We start from the raw sequence: 21,831 nt of genomic DNA, 5'->3' as shown, positions 1-21,831 counted from the left end.
GTTCCCTGGACAGAGTGGTCCCGAGTGGACTTGTGGGCCCCAAGAAGTGGCCTGAGTCCTGACATGCTAAGGATGCCTGACTTGCAGGACAGAGTTAGAAAGAAGCAAGGTGAGCAGGTAAGGATGCTTTTGTTTGTTTTTCAGTAGGAGGAATTAAACCCAGGGCCTTGTATGTGTTAGGCCACTGAGTTACATTCCCAGCCCCACCCCCACCCCATTTTGTGTGTGTGTGTGTGTTTAATTTTGAGTTAGGCTCTCAACATATATCTCAGGTAGACCGTAAGCATAAATCCTCCTGCCTCAGCCTTCTGAAAAGCTAGTGGTATAGGTGTGTGCTACCTGGCTAGCATTCGAGATTTACGAACTAAACAGAGTTTTTATCTATTTCTCTGTTTGTTTGTTAAGGGCATCAGGTCCCCTGGAACTGGAGTTGGGAATGGTTAGGAACCACTATGTGGGTGCTAGAATCGAATCCGGGTCCTCTGCAGGAGCAGAAAGTGCTGTCAGTCGCTAGACCATCTCTCTAGCCCCATTTATTGGTTAGGTTTTTGGAGACAATGCTTCACTAAATCTCATAGGCTGACCTCCAACAACTCGTGATCGTCCTGCCTCAAGCTCCTAAATATTGGGCTTACAAGAGGGAGCCAGCTTGCTCAGCTCCAGATGAGGATTTCAACCAGCTGATGTGGGACCTGAGTAGTCTCCTCCATGCCGAGTCTCTTTCTGGCCAAAACACCGTCCAGCAGATACAGATGCTCACCTGTCTCATTGCTACCCACTATTAAGCCAGTGATTCAGGCAGAGACTCTCAGCTCACATCAAAGGCCACTCAGGGGTCCCAACACTAGAACACTAATACCTCTTCTGGGGACACACACAAACCTGCAAGGTGTCATGTCCATATCCTGGCACTCCATGCTCCCATACTTTGCTCCCCTTAAGAACTTAGGGCACTTGGAAGCCCAGCAGGTCCTGCCTGGGACAGACCTTCTGAGAACCCCAGCTGCTGAAGTTTCTCCTGTCGACTTGGAACAAGTGGAACACAGTAGCTTCATCTCCGCTACAGCTCCTGTTAGACCCTTTAAACTTAGAATCTTTACCTACCTTCCCTCGCAGCCTATTGCCCATGGTTCAAACTCTGAGTAAGAGGACTCATGGAGAAGGCAGCTCCAGGCCAGCCCGGATGTCAGGGGAAGACTGATGGTCATTACTTTATAGCTTCCAGGGTCTGTGAACTAACAAGGCCACAAGAACCATAGAAACCAGCTAGCCACAAAGACAAGGGTGTCCCGTTCCCCAACCTCAGTGCTGCCCCACACTGGCTATTTCAAGGAGCTGTGGTTTCTAGCCAGAACTTCCTTTTTTCTTTCTTTCTTTCTTCTTTCTTTCTTTCTTTCTTTCTTTCTTTCTTTCTTTCTTTCTTTCTTTCTTTCTTTCTTTCTTTCTTTCTTTCTTTCTTTTTTTTTAGAGCTGAGGACCGAACCCAGGGTCTTACGCTTGCTAGGCAAGCGCTCTACCACTGAGCTAAATCCCCAACCCCTAGCCAGAACTTCTGAGAGCTTGGAGGTGGAGTGGCCACATCTTTTGCCTCTGTGGCCATCCCTGGCGAAGCTAACAGTGTGCCAGCCCTGCCACCCAGCTCTTGTACTGAACAATGATGGGTTCCTGAGCCTTCCACATGGGAAATGGGGAAGCAGGGATCTGGCCAGGGTATCTACAGATGGAGTACAGCACACTTGCAGAGGGTCCAGCCACTCATCTACTGACTGCAGGGGGCTCCCCTGGGCCTTCGGCCTTCTGCAGACCTTCACTGCCCCAGCCCACTCCTCAGGCAGACCAGACTTGCTGATGTCTCTGACCCTGCACTGGCTCTTCCTGCTACTGGGATCTCCTTCCCTTAAATAGCTGAACTCCACTCCCACAAACCCCTTACCATCTTCAAGTCTACACACCTGTTGCCTTCTCAGTAAGACTGATCCTGACTACTCTGTACAATATCACAGAGCTGGAGAGATGGCTCAGTGGTTAGGAGCCCTTTCTGCTCCTTCAGAGGACCCAGGTCAGGTGTCTCACAGCCCTCTTCTGGACACACACACACACACACACACACACACACACACACACACACCTCACACACAAAAAAGCCAGGGAGCACATTTTTAACGGTAGAGCTCAGGAGACCGAGGCAGGGGCATCTCTGTAAGTTCACGGTCAGCCTGGTGTACATTGCTAGTTGCAGGCCAGCCAGGGCTATGCAGTGAGATGCCATCTCAAAATAATAATAATAATAATAATAGCTTAGAAGTTGGGAGTGCAATTTAGTGGGAGCGTGCTTGCCTATGCCTGTGCCGTGAAAGGCCTTGGGCTCTAACCCTAGCACAATAACTAAACAAACAAATCATAAGTTGTGTGCACACTTATAACCCAGCACTTAGAAGAATAAGGGAAGAGAATCAAGAGTTTCAGGCCAGCCTAGAATATATCAAGAATGTGTCTCAGAAAACCAAGAGAATATCGATAATAAATACCCCAACACCACCCCTTCCCTCCGTGTTACTTTTCTAAAAGATGACGGCTTACCATGTGCGCCTGTGTTTTCCTCGTGTCTGGATGCTTGTCTCACCTTTGTCCCCGGGGTCCTGTAAATGTTTGCTCAGGGAATAAACTGAATTGGTGAAGGCTAAGGAATCTCTTCCCTGGGCACACTTTTACCTGATACCAACCTGCTTGACCTTGCAGCCCATGGTCCTCTTGTTCTCAGTTACCAAAGGAATTTTCTCCAGATCTTCAATATTCCACAGTCTCAAGGTGTTGTCCTAGAACAAGTCAAATGGTAAGCCAGGGGTCACAAAACGAAAAAAAAACACTATGAAGGCTGTGGGTGTAGCTCAGTCTCCAGCAGCACCCAAAACAGGTGTGCTGGCACACGCCTTGCCTGTAATCCCAGCACATGGGAAGCTGAGGCAGGAGGATCAGGAGTTCGGGGCCAGCCTTGGCTACATGAGGGCCTGTGGAACAGCCATGCAATGGGATAGCATTCCGTGTTCAGGTTAAATGAGCTGTCAAGCCCCCCAAAAGACAGGGAGAATGCAAAAACACATATTGTTGAGCAAAACAAGCCAGTCTGAAAAGGCTACAGGCTGTAAATTTCATCTATCCAGCATTCTAGGAAAGCAAATATTATAGACTGAGCATGAACACAAGTTCCTGGAAAACAAACAAACACCACACCTTCCACTAAGCCTTCTGCAACGCTCACTAACTGATTAGAACTCAAATGACGTGGAGAGGTTGGAATGTTGCAAGTCCAAAGCCAGATCGTCACGAGCCGAGCCGTCTCTAGCAGCTTTAACAGCCCTCTGTGACCCACCTCTGATGTCATCTAAGGCCGCTGTGACCTTGAAGTAAGTCCTTTGGAATGTGCAGACCGACCCCTCACTTCTGCCAACCAAAAGGCCTGGAGATGAGGCTTCCCCAGGTACCTGCGACCTTCCAACGTAGCTGGGGATGATTTTCTAGGTTCCATTATTATGGGAACTGCTGCTGGGAGGGAGCACAAAATGTGGGATGACCAGAATCTGTGCTCCTGTGTCACAGTCACTCATGCTCGATTCCAGAGTAAACTGTCTCATCACCTTTGAGGTGAGAGTTACATTTGTGTGTGTGTTCTGTGTGCATGGTGTATGTAGTATGTGTAGTATGTGTTCTGTGTGATGTGTGATATGTGTGTGTTGTGTGTGTGGCATGTGTTCTGTGTGTTTGTGTGTGTGTGTGTGATGTGATATGTGTGTACTGTAAGGTGTGGCATGTGTTCTGTGTGATGTGTGATATGTGTGTGTTGTGTGTGTGGTATGTGTTCTCCGTGTGTGTGTGTGTTCTGTGTATATGTGTGTGTGTGTGTGTGTGTGTGTGTGTGTGTGTGTGATGTCTGATGTGTGTGTTGTGTGTGTGGTATGTGTGACATGTGACGTGTAATACGTGTGTGTTCTATTTATTGTGTGTTGTGTGTGATGTGTGATATGTGTGTGTTGTATATAGTGTATGTGTGTGTTGTGTGTAGTATGTATAGTATGTTCTGTGTGATATGTGTTGATGTGTGATATGTGTGTGTTGTGTGTGTGGCATGTGTTGTGTGTGGTATGTTGTGTTTGTTGTTTTTGTGTATGTGTGTGTGATAAGAGACAGTTAAAAAGAAACAGTGGCTGGCATGGATTCTGGGGATGAAGAGGGGCTGAATAAGCAGAGCATGAGGGATTTTTCAGGCATAGTTCCTTAGGCTACTGCAATAATGGCATGTATGTGGTTGATATATTGTGCACCCCGATAAACTTATCTGGGGGTCAGAGAACAGAATAGCCACTATATTAAACATAGAGGTCAGGCAGTGGTAGCACACGCCTTTAATCCTAGCATTCCGGAAGCAGAGATCCGTCTGGATCTCTGTGAATTCAAAGCCACGTTGGAAACAGCCAGGCATGGTAACACACCCATCCCAGGTGTGATGGCAGGGACCAAAAAGGTATATAAGGCATGAGGACCAGGAACTAGGGCCTTGTTAAGCTTGTAGGCTTTTAGCAGCAGTTCAGCTGAGATCCATTCGGATTAGGACACAGAGGCTTCCAGTCTTAGGAGACAGAATTGGCTGAGAAGTTGGCGAGGTGAGGTTGGCGAGGTGAGGTTAGCTGTGTGTGTTCTGTCTCTCTGATCTTTCAGTGTTCACCCCAATACTTGGCTCCAGGTTTGTTTTTATTAATAAGACCATTTAAGATTCCTGCTACACATGCATTTGACTAAACTCATAGAATGTACAAAACAAAAAACAAAAACTCCAAGGTGGTGCACACTAATGCCAGCGTCAGGAGGCTGAGACAGGGGACTGACAAGGTTAAGGTCAACCTGGCTGAGTATAAGCTAGCCTGAGGTGGGGAGCAGAGAACACAACTTTCTGAGCTCTGGACTTTTTTTTTACTAACAAAAGTAATTCCAGGGCTGGAGAGGTGGCTCAGTGGTTAAGAACACACGCTGTTCTTGCAGAGGACCTGAGTTCGGTTCCCAGCATACACGAAAGGCAGCTCACAACTGCCTGTAACTCCAGCTCCACATGATTTGATACTCCTCTGACTGCCCCCCCAATAATAAATTTAAAAAAATTTTAAATTCCAGAAAGAAATGTAGTTTGTTTTTTATTTTGCCCTGGTGAGATTCACTTTCTTGGACTGCCGTCCTATGGAATTATAAGGTACTGAGTCCATATTGTTTATTTGTTCATTTATTAAAGCAGCAATAAAAATCTTATTGGCTGTGTTGTGTTGCATTTCCTAATAAGCAGTTGAAACTAAATGTCTTATAGAGAGACCAAAGCTGAACTTTGGAGAACAGTTATATTGGCCCCTACCCAGGAGAAGTGGTCGGGTTTATCTACAGTCAGTTTCTACAGTGTATCAAGAAGTATGTCAAATCTTGGCAACATGGCCAGTCCAGGCCACAGGACCCCACAGTGAGACCTCTCAGAAAACCAAAAACAAGCAAAGGAAAGTGTCAGGGCTGGAGAGATGGCTCCATAAGGTAAGAGCACTTACTATTCTTGCAAAGGACTGGAGTTTGCTTCCCAGCACCCACATGGAGCAGCTCACAACCACCCATAACTCTGGCATCTGAGGCCACTGCATGGATGCGGTGCACACACGAAAATTATGTGTGTGTGTGTGTGTGTGTGTGTGTGTGTGTGTGTGTATTTGAGTCACCCCTCAGCCCTTCAGCTGAATGTTGGCGTTTCAAATCATTTTCTGGCTTCCTGTGAAGATTTTAATAAAAGCACAGACAACATAAAGCAGAAGCTGGCTGGGAACTACCTAAATTCAACCCAGATTTTCTTTTTGTTGTCCTGGGTTTTTGTTTGCTGTTTGGTTTTTCGAGACAGGGTTTCTCTGTGTAGCCCTGGCTATCCTAGAACTCACTCTGTAGACCAGGCTGGCCTCGAACTCAGAGATCCACTTGCCCCTGCCAGCACTTCCAACTTCAAATCAGACTTTTCTAACTCATCTGCACATTCAACACCCAGTGAAAATGTAAATTTTGGCAAATTCCACTCATTCTGTAATGTTTTACCAAAGCAAATGGAAAGTTGAGTAGGGCAGCCTGCCTCTCTCCCCTCCGAGTGGGGTAACAAACATGGCACCCTGCTTTTGTGTGGGTTCTGGGATCCGAACCTGGGCCTTCATGCTTGTGCAGCAAAGGCTTTATTGACTGAGCCATATCTCCAGTTCCTTGATGAATTTTTACTCTAGAAATGAGTAAATGTGAGCCCATGTCCACAATCTGGCCATCATCATTTCTGACCTTTGAAATGATGTTAAAATGTTAGTTTGTTAGACATTTATATTTTTTAGGTATGGGACAAGAACATCCCTGACTTTAAAATGTATTGAGGATGAGGCTAGAAAGAGGGGTAATAAAGCTGAGTGTGGCAGCACACGCCTGTAATCCCCGCACTGGGGACCAGAGGTTGGAGGATCAGTTCTAGGTCATCCTGGACTACACAATAAGTCTGAGACCAAACTGGGATATGTGAGATTCTATCGTTAAAAAGCAAAGCAAAAATAAATGAACAATAGCACAAATTTATATACTCTTTACCCGCAAACTATTTGGTATCATTTTGTTTGTTGAAACAAGGTCTCCCTGTGCAGCCCAAGCTGGTCTGTCTGGACCTCTCCATTTTGCCTGGGCTTCCCAGGTTCTGGGATTGCAGGTGTGTCCCACTGGGCCCCACTGGGCCCAGCCTTTTGACACACACACGAAAAAGATAAAATTTTGATGAAATCCAATTTTCCTATTTTTAATTGTTTCCTTGCTTTAAATATTCTTAGTTATTCCTATGTAAATGTGTGTTCATTTATATGCATCATATGCATATGCATATCTCCTGGAACTGGAGTTACAGATGGTTGCAAGCTGCTGTGTTAGTGCTGGGAATTGAACCCAGGTCCTCTGGAAGTGCAGCCAGTGTTCTTATCCACTGAGCCAGCTCTCCAGCTCCATGTTCTCCTGTGCTTCTGTTGCCATACTCCTGACCTCAGAGTCAAGTTTCTCGCCAAAGTTTCCTTCATAGTCTTAAAAATTTAGCTCATAAGTTTAGGTCTTCGATGCATTTTATTTTGCACAGTGGCCCCTCAGTGTCCATGAGGAATTGTTCCCAGACCTCCCACAATGAAGGATACCAAAATTAGAAGATGCTCTAGTGCCCTACATAAAATGGTATATAATATATATATAATTTACATCTATACTCCTATATTCTTTAAATCATCACTAGATTGTATATAATGGCTGAGAGACTGTAAATGAACATTAGACTCTTGTTTAGGAGACAATGACAAGGGAATTATGGTCTGTGTGTGTCCAGTATAGATACAGTTTCGTTTAGTGTGTGTGTGTGTGTGTGTGTGTGTGTGTGTGTGTGTGTGTGTGGCCAGGCGGTGGTGGTGCATGGCTTTAATCCCAGCCCTTGGGATTTTTTTTTTTAAAAGGCAGGGACTCTCTATGTAGGCCAGGCTGTCTTTGAACTCACAGAGATCTACCAGTTTTTGCCTCCTGAGTGTGGGATTAAAGGTGTGCACCACTATGCCATGAGATTTTTAATATTTTCAATCCAGGTTAGTTGAATCTGTGTGTTGAAACCCACAGATATGGAAGGACCATCTGTGGTATAAGACAAGAGGTCAGCTTCATTCATTTGCATGTAAATGTCCAGTTTTCCTAGCACCGTGTGTGAAGACTGTCCCTTCTCCATTGGGTGATTGTAGCACAAAATCATCAGATCAAGTAAGTCATGGCTTATTGATCAGTTCTCTGGTCTGTCCCACTGAACCATCTGTCTGTCCTGATGCCACTTAGCATTGTGTTAATTATTATGAGTTTAGTTGAGTTTGGAATTTGGGGAGTATGAGCCCACCAGTAACATTGCTGTGAATATTACCGTTCAACATTGTTTTGGGTACGCAAAGACCCTATGGGTTCCTTACGCTTGAAGGCCGACTTTGCCATTTTGGGGGGCTGTGGGAACTATTGGCATTTTGATGGGATTATATTGAACCTGCACAACACTCGGGGAGCTGGGATTACAGATGTGAACCAACATAGGTGGCCACTTTTCAGGAAATGGAGTGTAAGTAACCTCTGTATAGTCACCGTGTTTATGTTCTCTTCATAAAATAATCTTATATCTCTGTATGGTAAATATATAACAATGGCTGGTTACAGTGGAGATATCTATAATCCAGCACTTGAGAGGCAGAGGGAGGAGGATCATGAGTTTGAGGCCAGCCTCGACTATAGGGTAAGAGCCTGTCTCAAACAATCAAGCAAGAATATATAATAATATATGTAAATGGAGTTTTATGTCAAGTCTGCCTGTTCCCAAATACCCAGCAGCCAGTTCCTAAATTACCACAGAGAGGCTTATATTAATTATAAAAGCTCAGCCAATAGCTCAAGCTTTTTCCTAACTAGCTCTTCCATTTTAAATTAACCCATATTCCCTATTTAAGCTCTGCCGTGTGGTAGTACCTTTATTAGCATGGCACGTTCATCTCCTGCTCCCTCTGCATCTGGCTGGTGACTCCTGGCTCTGCCTTTCCTCCTCCCAGCATTCTTTGTTTGGTTGCCACACCTGTATTTCCTGCCTGGCTGCTGGCCAATCAGCGTTTTAGTAAACCAATTCGAGTGACAAATCTTTACAGTGTACAAGAGGATTATTCCACAGCATTTCCCCCTTTTTGTCTAATTAAAAAGGAAGGTTTTAACTTTAATATATTAAGAGTATATACAACAAAAACAGTTATCAAGTAAGAATTACAGCTACAATATCCAGTCTATTTGTATTTGGCAAAATTAACACTTTGGACTCACCAAGATAGGATAGATAATGGAGTATTTTCTCTGGATTTGTCAAATGCTAATGGACTAGACATTGTTAATGTAATTACTGCCAGTAGATATTTGTATACAGTTATTGTACTTATTGCATATAGTTTTTCTGTTAGTTAAAACCTTCATGTTTTGTTTAGCCAAAAAGGGGGAAATGTGTAATATTTTGTTTGTGTTCTAAAAAATAAAGCTTGCTTGGAGTCAAAGGGCAGAGCTAGCCATTAGTTAACCATAGAGGTCTGGAGGTCTATACAGAGAGGAGACAGGAAATGATAAGGTGGGGCAGAGATAGAATCTCAGCCTTTTGGGATGGAGGAACAGAAGAGGAAGGAAGCAACTGTGGCTGCTCCTGCTTCTCTGATCATTCAGGTTTTACCCCAATATCTAACTCCTGGTTTTTTATTGATAAGACTTATAATGTTTATCTGCCAAAGCTTGCTTGCTTGCTTTACCTTTGAAGCAGAGATGATCCATTTCTTGTTGCTGCTAATAGCAACATCTGTCACCCAGTCATCATGGCCCTGCACAAAAAATAATTTAACAGAGACCTAAGAGAAATGCTTTATAAAAACAACAGAAACAGGGAGTCAGGAGTCCATAGTGCATCCTTGGTTCCATCAACAGTGAAGACAGAATACAAGCCATGAAGATGAGTGCTTTGTGTCTGCGTCAGCTTTCTGCATATGTTTTTTAAAATCATGCCACAGTGCTCAGCAGAGGAAGGAGATGAAAGACTGTATTCCTATCTGGACCCGGGTCTTCCCTAGCCCATGTTGCTCAAGAAAGTGCCTCTCAGAGGCTCTGTCAGAGAGAGGCTTTGGGCTTCAAGGGACTCCAGAGTCATCCACAGTGGTGTAAGCAAATGAAGGGCTGTTTTCCTCAGGTCCAAACAAACCGGAGCCGGAGCTGGTGGTGGTGGTGGCAGCAGTGCACACCTTTAATCCCAGCGCTTGGCAGGCAGATCTCTGTGAGTTCAAGGCCAGCCTGGTTTACAGAGTGAGTTTCAGGACAGCCAGGGCTGCACAGAAAAACCCTGTCTTGAAAAAACATAATAATAATAATAATAATAATAATAATAATAATAATAATAATAAATAAATAAATAAAACCAGAGGAGATGGGTGCCACTGCCCTATGATGTTTGGCTCTGCCTCGGCATCTTTACCATCTCTGGCATTTTACTGGTGGAAAGTGTGGTTACAGAGTAGGGTGAAAAGAAAAGGAGCCAGAGAGGTTGGGTGGCAGGGCTCAGCAAAAGGCGAGGGAGGTGACTTTGTGGGTAAAGGACTCACCACACAAGCCTGGAGATCCAAGTTCGATCCCTGGAACTTACGAAAAAATAGTAGGAGGAGAGAACTCACCCCACAAAGCTCTCCCGGGACCTCCACGTGTGCACTGTGCTACAAGTGCGCTGTCTTCACACACACAGAGGATGCACACGGTGGTAAACTTGAGAATGAAGTAAAAGGGTGGGAAAACAGAAAACAGAGAAGAGAGAGTCTAGAGCAATCCAAGAGGGGACAGGGATTTTAAGCACAGTGTGGGGGCATTCAGTGTGGAGCTGTTTGTTTGCTAACATGGAAACTCCCTCTGTCTTGGCATTCCCTAGAACCGAGCTTAGACAGACTAGCCTCGTGTGTGTGGAATAGGGGTAAGATGGACATGTGCTACTCAAGGTGCAGACATAGGGTCCCTGAGAACTCAGAGGCTAAAAGTCAGAGCTGACTGAGACACGGCACCAAGGGTACAGGGCTCCAGCCCTAAATTCTTGCCATGTTGGATAATACTTTGCTAACATTGAAGACCACTGGATGCGGGCCTCCTCTGCCGGTGGCAGAAGCCCTGAAGCTGTAGCAGGTCCTCATGGTGACCTCTGAGTTTCCGAATGGGATCTTGGGTTCGTCCCTACCTACTGCCTTTGCGGGAGATCTCTCTACTGCCATCCAGATCTGAAATCATGTGCCTCCTCTTCACAGCCCACCGCCTACAGCTGAGGGCTAGCCCCTAAGCCTCTCTCTGTCACCTCACGCTATTATTTTCTGTCCCCTCATCAGTGTTGGTGGTTAATTTGCTGATGTCATTCGCCTTCCCCACAAAGGTGTCAGGACATTGAGGGGGCGTCTAGGTCTGTCTCGTTGCCTTAGCCTCAGTATCAGACGGCAAGCCACCAGGAGTGGCAGACCACACCCGTAATCCCAGCCCTCGGGAGGCTGAAACAGAAAGGTCATATGTTTGAGGTTAACCTGGGCTACATAGCAAGATCCTACTCCCCCTCCTTCCCCCCCCCAAAAAAAAACCAAAGTTAGAGTCGTTATGTTGTGCAGGCACTTGTACCTTCAATGACAGCTTCCGGTAACCATCTCCTACATCCCAAATCGTCACCGTCTTGTCAAAGCCACCAGAAATGAGGATAGAGCCTGCAACACAAAGGTGAGGAATGGGTACAACGGCGTCTTCCTCGGTCCAGTGCCCCCTCCGCACTGCAGGAAGGCCGAAGCAGGCTGAGCACTGCCATGGCTTATGCTGAAACCATAGGCCCCCTTCCTGGTGCGGCTTGATGGCGTCCGGTCAGCTGTAGCCCTTCCTTTCTTACACAGGGTAGCCGTGTCCCTTATAGTTATGGACACCAACAGATCAGTTGACCACTGAACCACACTGCTCCTGCCGGTGTGCGCACCTTAGACATGGTGGTGAATCTTATGGGTCCAGTACTTGGAGTGGGGGGGGGGGGGGCATGAGACAAGAGAATTTTAAGTCTGAGGCCAACCTGGGCTACAGAGCCGGCCTTGTTTTGTTAATCGTTACGTTTGTGTATGTACATGTGTGCACAATACGAAAAGACATTTTTTTCTTTTTTCTTTCTTTTTTTTTTTTTTTTTTTTTTTTTTTTTTTGGTTTTTCGAGACAGGGTTTCTCTGTGTAGCTTTGTGCCTTTCCTGGAACTCACTCTGTAAACCAGGCTGACCTCGAACTCACAGAGATCCGCCTGGCTCTGCCTCCCCAGTGCTGGGATTAAAGGCGTGCGCCACCACCGCCCGGCAAAAGACAATTTTTGAGACTCCTTATCTTTCTCTTTTTCACCATATGAGTCCCAGGGATTGAACTCGGGTCACCAGACTTGGCAATAAGTAACTTTACCCTGAACAGCCACCTCCCTCAAAGGGCCCTAGCTGCACCTTCATTGCTGTAGACTTCCTGTCGCTGGTTCCCTGAACCTCCATGTCATTCACCTGGTGGCAGCACCCCACCTTCCTTAAGGAAAGACTCCGGTCTTGTTCACAGTCCCTCTGGTTTAGAGGATACTAACTCCCACCTCTAACTTCGGAGGCAGAAAAGTTTCCCGATTCTGGCCAATCAGAGCCTTTCATCTGCTGCTGTGTGATTGGCTCAGAGACGGGTGTGTGTCCCAGGCTGAGCCAATGGGAGCCTTCCTTGGGACTTGGTGCTGACACCAAAGAAGCAGAAATCCACTTTTCCTTGAGGAGTGCCAGTGACCAGAACCAGACTGGCTTGGAAATACCCGATGCCATCCTTACCTCCTGGAGGGAAAGGTCGTACAAAGGAGAAGCAGAAGGGCAGGAGGGGAACAGGTGTGCAAGACCGTGGCAGGAAGCGTCCTCTCCATAGAGCGGATTCGGGATGAAAATTTACAGGACTGCAGACATTGACAAGTGTTTCCTTCAAGGCAGTGTTTCTGGTCATGTATGTGCATGGGTGCGGGGGTGGTGGTGGCGCGGGGGGGGGGATTGGGGCTTATTAAAATGCAGAATCCTGCAGCCCTTCTCCAAAGACTGGAATTCTGTTGGTCTTGTGTGAGCGTATTTCAACAAGCAAATTATTATTTTTAAAAAAGATTTATTATGTATACAGTGTTCTGTCTGTATGTATCCCTACACGCCAGAAGAGGCACCAGATCTCATGACAGATGATGTGGTTGCTGGGAGTTGAACTTAGGACCTCTGGAAGAGCAGTCAGTGCTCTTAACCCCTGAGCCATCTCTCCAACCCCAATGAGCAAATTATTTAAAGACCAACCACACTTTGAGAAATACCATTTTAAGGCAATCTGAACAATATTTTATACATACCCCCCCCCAAAAAAAAATTAAAGTTTCTTTTGTGGTTTAAGCCACATTGATCTGGTGTTCCTGCCACTGGAAAGCATGGGTCCACAAATTCCTCTCCTGGCTTGGGGTGCGGTGAGGGGAGCACCACCCTTCCTGCTAGAATCATGGGACGTCACCGCTTTTCTGCACCCAGGAAAGTCCACACAAATGGACCATGAAGGAGCCAGCTGGGTTCTCTTCCAATGTACGGGTGGTAAATGAAGGTGAATCTGGCTTCACTGTGGCACACATTTTCCATTGCAACTCTCAGGATGCAACCCACAAGGAATTGGGGAGGGGAAATTAGGGAAGGGAAAGGGGAGAGAAGGGACAGGAGGAGGAGAGGCCACTCACTGTCTCTGGAAATGCAGCAGGAACTCACACAGCCCTGGTGGCCCCTCATCAGAGTCACACAGGCTCCGCGTTTTCGAAACTCCCCCGTGTGGATATTCCATATTTTTAAGTTTTTATCCCAGGAGCTGGTACACAGGAAGTGGCCACTGACGGTGAAGCAGCAGTCTGAGATGGTATTGGCGTGTGCCCTGAAACAAAGGTGGGGTGCGTGCTCGCACGCCATGCCAGGGACCCAAGAGCGGTCCTGATGGGACCCTGCCTGGAGGGAGAGGGATGTCACCTCCCGAAGAAAGTCTCCTGAAGGCAGCAAGAGATACGCGAAATCTAGGCTGTAGTGGGAGACCACTTGCAATGACCACTTTCTCACCAAAACCCTGGGGGTGGGGCTGGGAAGGTGGCTCAGTGGTTAAGAGTACTGGCTGCACTTCCAAAAGATGTGGGTTCAATTCCCAGCACCCTCACGGTGGCACAAAACTCCATTTCTGACACCTTTTCCTGTCCCCTACAGGCACCAAGCACACAGTGCACACATAAATAATTTTAAAATATATTTAAGAAAAAGAAATCCTGGGGCCAGAAGGAAGGGACCCAACTGTTTGTAGTACACCCTCAGTACAGCATGATGCCCCACACCTGCAGTACCCATATCCAAGAGCCAGAGGCCGCCTCACTGCAACTTTGAAACCAGACTGGTCTATGAGTTCGAGGCCAACCTGGGACAACACAGTGAGAACAGTCTCTTAACCGCTGAGCCATCTCTCCAGCCCCTAGATGGAAAGTCTTAAGAATTTTATTGTTCTCAAAAGAGTGGTGGCCGGGCGGTGGTGGTGCACGCCTTTAATCCCAGCACTGGGAGGCAGAGCCAGGCAGATCTCTGTGAGTTCGAGGCCAGCCTGGTCTACAGAGCAAGTTCCAGGACAGGCACCAAAACTACACAGAGAAACCCCGTCTCTGAAAGTTTGGTTCCCAGAACTCACGAGATGGGAGGAGAGAACCAACTTCTGCAGCAAGTTGTCCTCACAGGGGCATACATGTGCCACAGGAATACAAAATTGTGTGTGTGTGTGTGTGTGTGTGTGTGTGTGTGTGTGTGTATGTGTTTCTCCCTCCTCTCTCTCAGGATTACAAGATAAATAATTATTTTTAACATTTTTTTTTTAAATAGCTCAAGAGAAGCCAAGTGGTGGTGGCACACACCTTTAATCCTAGCACTTGGGAAGCAGAGGCAGGTGAATCTCTGAGTTTGAAGCCAGCCTGGTCTACAGAGTGAGTTCCAGGACAGCCAGGGCTACACAGAGAGACCCTATCTTGAAAAAATGGGGATGAGGGGAAGGCTCAAGAGTTTTCTTCTAAGTAAAAAGGAATAATGAGCAAAGAGAACTTAGAACATTAGACAGGAAGCCAGATGTGGAAGAAAGATACAAAGAAATACAGATTTCCCTTTTCTTGAATTTTCTAGTGACTTTTGATGGCTGCTCACAACTGTTTGTAACTCCAGTTCCAGAGGATCCGACGCCCTCTTATGGCCGCCACAGGTACTGCACACACGTAGTGCACAGACATGCATGCAGGCCAAGCAGCTATTCACATAAAATAGTAAAATTTTTAAAAATTAAAATTTAAAAAGCTAGCCGGGCGGTGGTGGCGCACGCCTTTAATCCCAGCACTCGGGAGGCAGAGCCAGGCGGATCTCTGTGAGTTCGAGGCCAGCCTGGACTACCAAGTGAGTCCCAGGAAAGGCGCAAAGCTACACAGAGAAACCCTGTCTCGAAAAACCAAAAAAAAAAAAAAAAAAAAAAAAAAAAAAAAAAAAAATTTAAAAAGCTAAACATAAACATATTACTGCCATTTGACCCACCGTGTCCACTCTTAGCTTTATACCAGAAGAATTGAAAACAGGGACTCAAATTGATGCATGAAGAACAAGTAAGTGCCCACAGCAGGATATCTGAGAGGAATTTCGGTGAGGGTCCAGTGATGGTGTGCCAGAGCCCAGAGGCCTTGGACCAAACCAATGACTCATGTCAGTGAACATTTGTGGGTGGGGCTGATTGGACAAAAGGGTGTACTGTGTGATACACTGCAGCTCCCAATGCCACTAGGACCAAAGAAGAGGTGTTGGGGGCTGGAGAGATGTCTCAGAGGTTAAGAGCACAGGCTGCTCTTCCAGAGGTCCAGAGTTCAATTCCCAGCAACCACATGATGGCTCACAACCATCTATAATGAGATCTGGTGCCCTCTTCTGGCATGCAGGCATACATGCAAGCAGAACACTGTATATATAATAAATAAATCTTTAAAAAAAAAAAAAAGAAGAGGTGTTGGAGAGACAGGAAAGATGGAGGAGCAAGGTGGATTTTTTGTTTGTTTTATTTTTAATTAATTTGGGGGGTTTCTTTTAGTGGGGGACACTGCAGAGGTGAGGGGTGGATATGGAGGGACTAGGAGGTGAGCAGGATTGGGGTACATGATGTGAAATTCCCAAAGAATCAATAAAGAATTATATATATATATATATATATATATATATATATATATATATATATATATATATATATATATAGAGAGAGAGAGAGAGAGAGAGAGAGAGAGAGATGCAAGTGCCCATCAACAGACCAATAAACAAAACATGGTATATATGTATATCAATATATGTGCATGTATGTATATTCATATATATGCAGTTAGGAAAATAAATGAAATTCTGCTATATGCTACAACAGGGATGAATCTTGAAGAGAGTAAGTGAAAGAAGTCAGTTACTTGAGGACAAATATGACTTCATGTATATAAATATCTAAACTAGGCAATTTCATAGAGGCAGAAAGTGAGAGAAGGACTCCCAGGGGCTTCAGGGAGCGGGAAGTCATTGCTTAACAGATGCAGCTTCCCTTCGGTGTGGTGAAACACTTTGGAAATAGTGAAGGTTGCCAAATACTGTGAATGTAACTAATCCAGTGAACTGTGCACTAAAAAAATGGTCAAAATTCATGTTGCATGCATTTCATCATAAATAATGGAAATGCCATCTCTCCCAAGCTACTTGGTTAATTTTTTTTGCTACATTTATGATTTATTTTGTGAGTGTGTTTATGAGGGTGTGTGTGACACAATGAGTATGACTGGTCAGAGTCCAACATGCAGGAGTCAGGTCTGTCCTTCTACCTTGTGGGTCCCAGGGCTTGAACTCGGGTCACTGGGCTTGGCAGCTGGCCCAGGAAGGAGGAAGTGAGCAGGGCAGGCAAGGTGACGGACGGGTGTGTACACAGTCTGTGATCCCGACACCAGCACCCACTGCAGAGCAGCCACCGGCGAGGACCACCTGGATCCTGAGAGCTTCCCATTTTAGAGTCGAGTCTCCTTAGGTAGCCTAGGCTAGCCTTGAGACTTCAGCCCTCGACCTCCACGTCTCTAGTGCTGGGACGAGAGGTACGTGCCACCGTGCCCAGCTGAACTTCACTGTGTGGTTGTTTGGAGGCAGGGTTCTCACTATGCAGCTCTGGCTGTCAGAACATAGGCCAGGGTGGATTCTCAAACTCGCAGAGATCTGCCTGCCTCCATGCCCTAAGCACTGAGATTAAAGAAGTGTGCCACCACTCCTGGCCTCGAATGTCATATTTTCACAGAGGCTCTGGGCACGTTTGCTGGTGAGAGTTCACATTGAAGCAAATACCTTTGAGACCCTGGCTGGCTCAGCCTATAAGCTACATGGTGGCTTCTCTCTGGCCTCCTGGGACTCCCCACCATGGGACCACCCTGGAGACACCGCCACTGGGACACTGGAGTCCAGGGGGGAATGCAGAGAGATAGCTCTCCCACTTCCCTGCTGTGGGATGCTGCTGCCCACACCAACCACCCCACCACCACCACCACCACCGGAACCTTTCTCACTTGGGTATGGTAAACAGCGTGGTTTGGGATGTGATATCCCAGATCTTGATACACCTGTCCATGGCGACAGAAGCTACCTTCTGGCTGTCAGGATCAAAGCAGCATGCTGTGATGGACCTTCTGTGATGATCTACACACAAGCAAAGTGACATGTGACCTCAAGGGAAAGACCCAGGGAACTCTACCACCCAATGATGCTATCGGAACAATCCCAGTTTTCTCAAGGGACCATGCGCCTGCACCAGCATTTCCTGCCTGTCTGCTCTGTGCAGCCCAGCTGACTAGCTGCCTGCAACCACACAGCTCCCAGTTCAATGGGAGAGAAACCCTGTGTTGTGAACTGCTTCATGCCGAGAGCCACAGTAGGGTGTTGTTTCTGGAGATGGGATAGAGTGTGAAGAAGGTAGGTATGTAACTAGGACTTGGGAGTGTGAAGGGAGGGGAGAATAGGAAGTGAGCCATGAATAGGAAAGTTCAAAATGCTGAAAAGTAGTATGATAAGAACCAAAGACATATGGAAAATAGATACACATACACACACACAGAGTCAGAAAGGTCACCTAGCAATGCACTATTAATAATAACTCTGGGCTGGGGCGTGGCTCAGTGGTAGAGCCCCTGCCTAGAATCCCCCAGTGAGGGGCTGGGGCGTGGCTCAGTGGTAGAGCCCCTGCCTAGAATACCTCAGTGAGGGGCTGAGGTGTTGCTCAGTGGTAGAGCACCTGCCTGGGATGTGCAAACCCTAATTCCATTCCCTCAATACATACATACAAAATAACAATAAATACTTCCGAGAAGAATACAAAACAGGTACAGCCACCTTTAACTTAAATTGATTTTTGTTTTTTGGTGGTTGTTGTTTTTTTTTTTTTTTAAACAATGAAGGGTTTTCTCTGTTTTCATTTTGAGATAACTTCAAAGTTACCATATATGTAAAAGGAATAACATGGAGAAATCCTGCTTGCTTCCCCCCATGGTTACATCCTACATCACGATAGCATAGTATCGCCCAGGAAAGTGATGTGTGGTGACTGTTATTCTTATATGTTAAAGATGTGAGTACAGGGCTGAAGAGATCATCTTGAACGCCTCACGCCCCTGCCTCCACGTGCTGCAATTCCTGGTGCGCAGTAACATGCAGGGCTAATAGTGTGGCCCTCACCCCGGCAGTCTCACGTATAAACCAGTGAAGTTCCCTATTGAAGCAGTAAGGCACTGTTGCTGTGCACAGGGAGCCTGGCTACCTCACCTTTGATCTGGATCACGGTGGTAATGTTTTCCGGATCAATTAAGCAAATCCCGCGATTCACGTCCAAGGCTGTGAGCACGAACTTTCCGTTGGGAGAGAATTTACAGCACACTACGAAGGTGTCGTGCCGGATTTTCCACTGGAGTGAGGCAGAGCGCAAAGAAGAGAATGCAGCGGCTCAGCCGTCTCCAGCCTCAGGGTGTGCCCACAGATTCCCCGCTGCGGACTGAGCCCAGCTGCGCCCCTATTAGATGTGGCCAGGCCCCGAGCTCACTTCTGCCGGACAGAACATGGCCGAAGGACCATATGGCACTACATTAAGAAAGAAATCGTTGAAGCTGGCTATGGTGGAGCACATCTGTAATCCCAGCAGTTGGGAGGCTGAAGCAGGAGGATGACGAGTTCGAAGCCAACCTGGGCTACAAGTGAGCTCCAATCTCAAAAGAGACAGCGAGGGAGAGGGGGAGAAAAGGGACCCGGAAGAGAGAGAGAAAGGGAGGGAGGAGGGGGGGGAGAGAGAGAGATTAGAGCACTGTGGAGACTGGAGCTGTGGAGAAGTTCATTGATATGATGTGTGTTAAATTCCTAGTATCCAAAAAAAAAAAAAAAAAAAAAAAAAAAAAAAGGAAAAATAAAATAAAAAGAAGTTGGGCATGGTGCTGTATGCCTGTAATCCCAGGACATGGCAGGCTGAGGCAGGAGGATTTTGAGTTGAAGGCCACCTGAATCTCAGAAAGAGAGAGAGAGAGACAGACAGACAGACAGACAGAGACAGAGAAACAGAGAGACAGAGAAGAGAGAGGGGGGAGGATAAATGTGGCTTGTTCTTTGTTCTGTCTTGGACCACATGCTCCATGAAAGTTAACTGTCATGTCCTAAAGACAGACAGACACACACACACACACACACACACACACACACACACACACACACACGGCTCTGCGTGGCCCTAGGGACCCACAAGGATATGAACAGAGGCCCCCTGCCAACCGCTGTGGGAGCGAGCCATCTTGGAAGAGGATCCTTCTGCCCCAGTGGGGCCTTAATGCAACTGTGGCCCCACATGATGTCATTGCTGTGACTTAGGGAGAGACTGAAACCAGAGCCACCCAGCTAAGCTGCTTCTAGATTTCCAGAAATTGTGTGAGATTAAAAAAAAAAAAGTTGGCTGTTTAAGGCAACCAAGCTTTAGAGCCATTTGTCAGGCGGCTTCGCTCACTAAGCCATCCCTAATGCTGGCCAGGGTCACAGACGACTTGTGCGATAAAGAAATAAAAGGACTTTGAAAAAAGAAAGGTGCTTGAAATAGAAATGCTAGCCAAAGACAACGGTGGGAAATCACAACAGAAAAGAAATAGACATTCGGGAAAAAAAAAAAAAAGTTCAAAGTCAGGAATAATCCATAGAAGTCTCGTTTTTTGGGTTTTTTTTTTTGGTTTGTTTTTTTAAGATACATTTATTATGCATACAGTGCTCTGCCTATATGTATCCCTGCAGGTCAGAAGAGGGCACCAGATTTCATTACAGATGGTTGTGAGCCACCATGTGGTTGCTGGGAATTGAACTCAGGACCTTTGGAAGAGCAGCAAGTGCTCTTAACCTCTGAGCCATCTCTCCAGCCCCTCATTTTTGTTTTTTTACCTAGCACATTGGCTAATTCTTTTAAGTTTATGACACCTGGCCTGTGAGGATGCCAGACAGTACCCTCTTCTTGAATGCCTAGGCTGTGAGTTGGCATAGCTGTTTGGAAAGATTTAATTTAGTTTTGTGTTTCTATACTGCTTACATTATCAATGAAATCTAGCCATATACCCTGAAGAGATATCAAAGCCCATACACACACACACACACACACACACACACACACACACACACACACACACACGCAGGGCTGGGGAGGTGGCTCAGCAGTTAAGCACACCTGCTGCTCTTACAGAGGACTGGGGTTCGGTTTCTGCATCCATATCAAGCAGCTCACAGCCTCCTATAACTCCTGCTCCAGGGGACATAACGCCCTCTTCTGGCCATTAGAGGTACCGGCACTCATGTGGTGCACATGCCTATACATAAAATCAATCAATCAACCATATACGTATGTGTGTATATAGGCAGAGCTAGGGAGATGGCTCAGTAGGTAAGGTATATTCCATGAAAATGTGAGGGCTAGAGTTGGAATCCTCCAGAATGCATGTAAAAGTCAGAAGAGGTAGCAAGCATCTGTAATCCCAGCACTCCTATGGGAAGATGGGGGCAGAGACAGGGGAAACCCCAGAAGCTTGAGAGCAACTAGCCTGGTGTATGCAGTGGGAGAGACACACACAGAGAGGAAGAAACCAACCTTGTGTCAAGAATGATGACCGGTACCCAGTGTTCCCCTCTGACTGCACAAGTGCAGCTTGGCATGCATGTGCCCACAGACACACACACACACAGACACACACACACACACACACACACACACACACACACAGAGAGAGAGAGAGAGAGAGAGAGAGAGAGAGAGAGAGAGAGAGAGAGAGAGAGAGAAAGAGAGAGAGAGAGAGAGAGAGAGAGAGAGAGAGGGAGGGGGAGAGAGATTTAAAATAACAACAATAATAAATACATACCAGCTTTGCTTAGTAATAGCTGTGTCAGCCAGGCAGGAGCAGCAGCTCTGGGGCAAAGGCTGACCAACTGGGAAACCTGAATCCGATTCCCAGAACCCACATGGTAGAAGGAGAGAGCTGACTTCCACAAGCTGTCCTCTGACCTCCGTCTACATACCATGGCATGTGCACAGGTACACACACACACACACACACACACACACACACACACACACCTCAGCTTTTGAGAGGTCTCACTATGTAGCCCAGGCTAGTCTTGAAAATGGGTTCCTACTGTGTCAGCCTTCCCAGTGCTGGGGTTATAGGTGTGTACACCACCACCACACCAACCTAGAAAGGTGTGTGCTCATTTTCGTTTTTGAGAGAGGGTCTCACTCTGTAGACCAGGCTGACCTTGAACTCACAGAGGTCCGGCTGCTTCTGCCTCCTGAGTGCTGAAATTAAAGGTGTGTGCCACCATGCCCAGCTAGAAAGGTTGTCTTTAAGGAAAGTGGAGAGAGAGGGAGGTGATGAAGATTGGCCAAGAGGGAGAAGCAGGGGAAGTCAGGTGTGGGCAGCAAGCGTTGGTTCAGGGGGTGCCAGAGGGCCCGAGCAGGGCTGAGACAGCCCAGGGTTGGGGACAGCAGAAGAAAGGAATCCCAGGACTGTTGGGAGAGGTGGGTAGTGGCCCCATCTGTGACACTGAGACAAGAGACTGG

At 46.7% G+C, this 21,831-nt stretch overlaps 1 protein-coding gene across 1 annotated transcript in view; it reads right to left on the bottom strand.

Moving 5' to 3' along the window:
- Wdr88 (WD repeat domain 88) overlaps nt 1-21,831 on the bottom strand; it is a 35,714-nt gene that overhangs the window by 613 nt on the left and 13,270 nt on the right. Inside the window, exons 5-10 of the mRNA XM_059274943.1 lie at nt 18,528-18,666; nt 17,279-17,408; nt 13,388-13,575; nt 11,263-11,345; nt 9,381-9,449; nt 2,724-2,816 (exon numbers count right to left, since the gene is read on the bottom strand). Of these exons, the coding sequence (XP_059130926.1) occupies nt 2,724-2,816; nt 9,381-9,449; nt 11,263-11,345; nt 13,388-13,575; nt 17,279-17,408; nt 18,528-18,666 (702 nt within the window). The remainder of the gene's footprint in view (nt 1-2,723; nt 2,817-9,380; nt 9,450-11,262; nt 11,346-13,387; nt 13,576-17,278; nt 17,409-18,527; nt 18,667-21,831) is intronic.

This window comes from Peromyscus eremicus, chromosome 1 (genome assembly GCF_949786415.1).
Source record: "Peromyscus eremicus chromosome 1, PerEre_H2_v1, whole genome shotgun sequence".
NCBI classification, from domain to species: domain Eukaryota; kingdom Metazoa; phylum Chordata; class Mammalia; order Rodentia; family Cricetidae; genus Peromyscus; species Peromyscus eremicus.
Note: the sequence above shows the minus strand (reverse complement) of the source record. Positions and strands in the feature narration are given on the sequence as shown.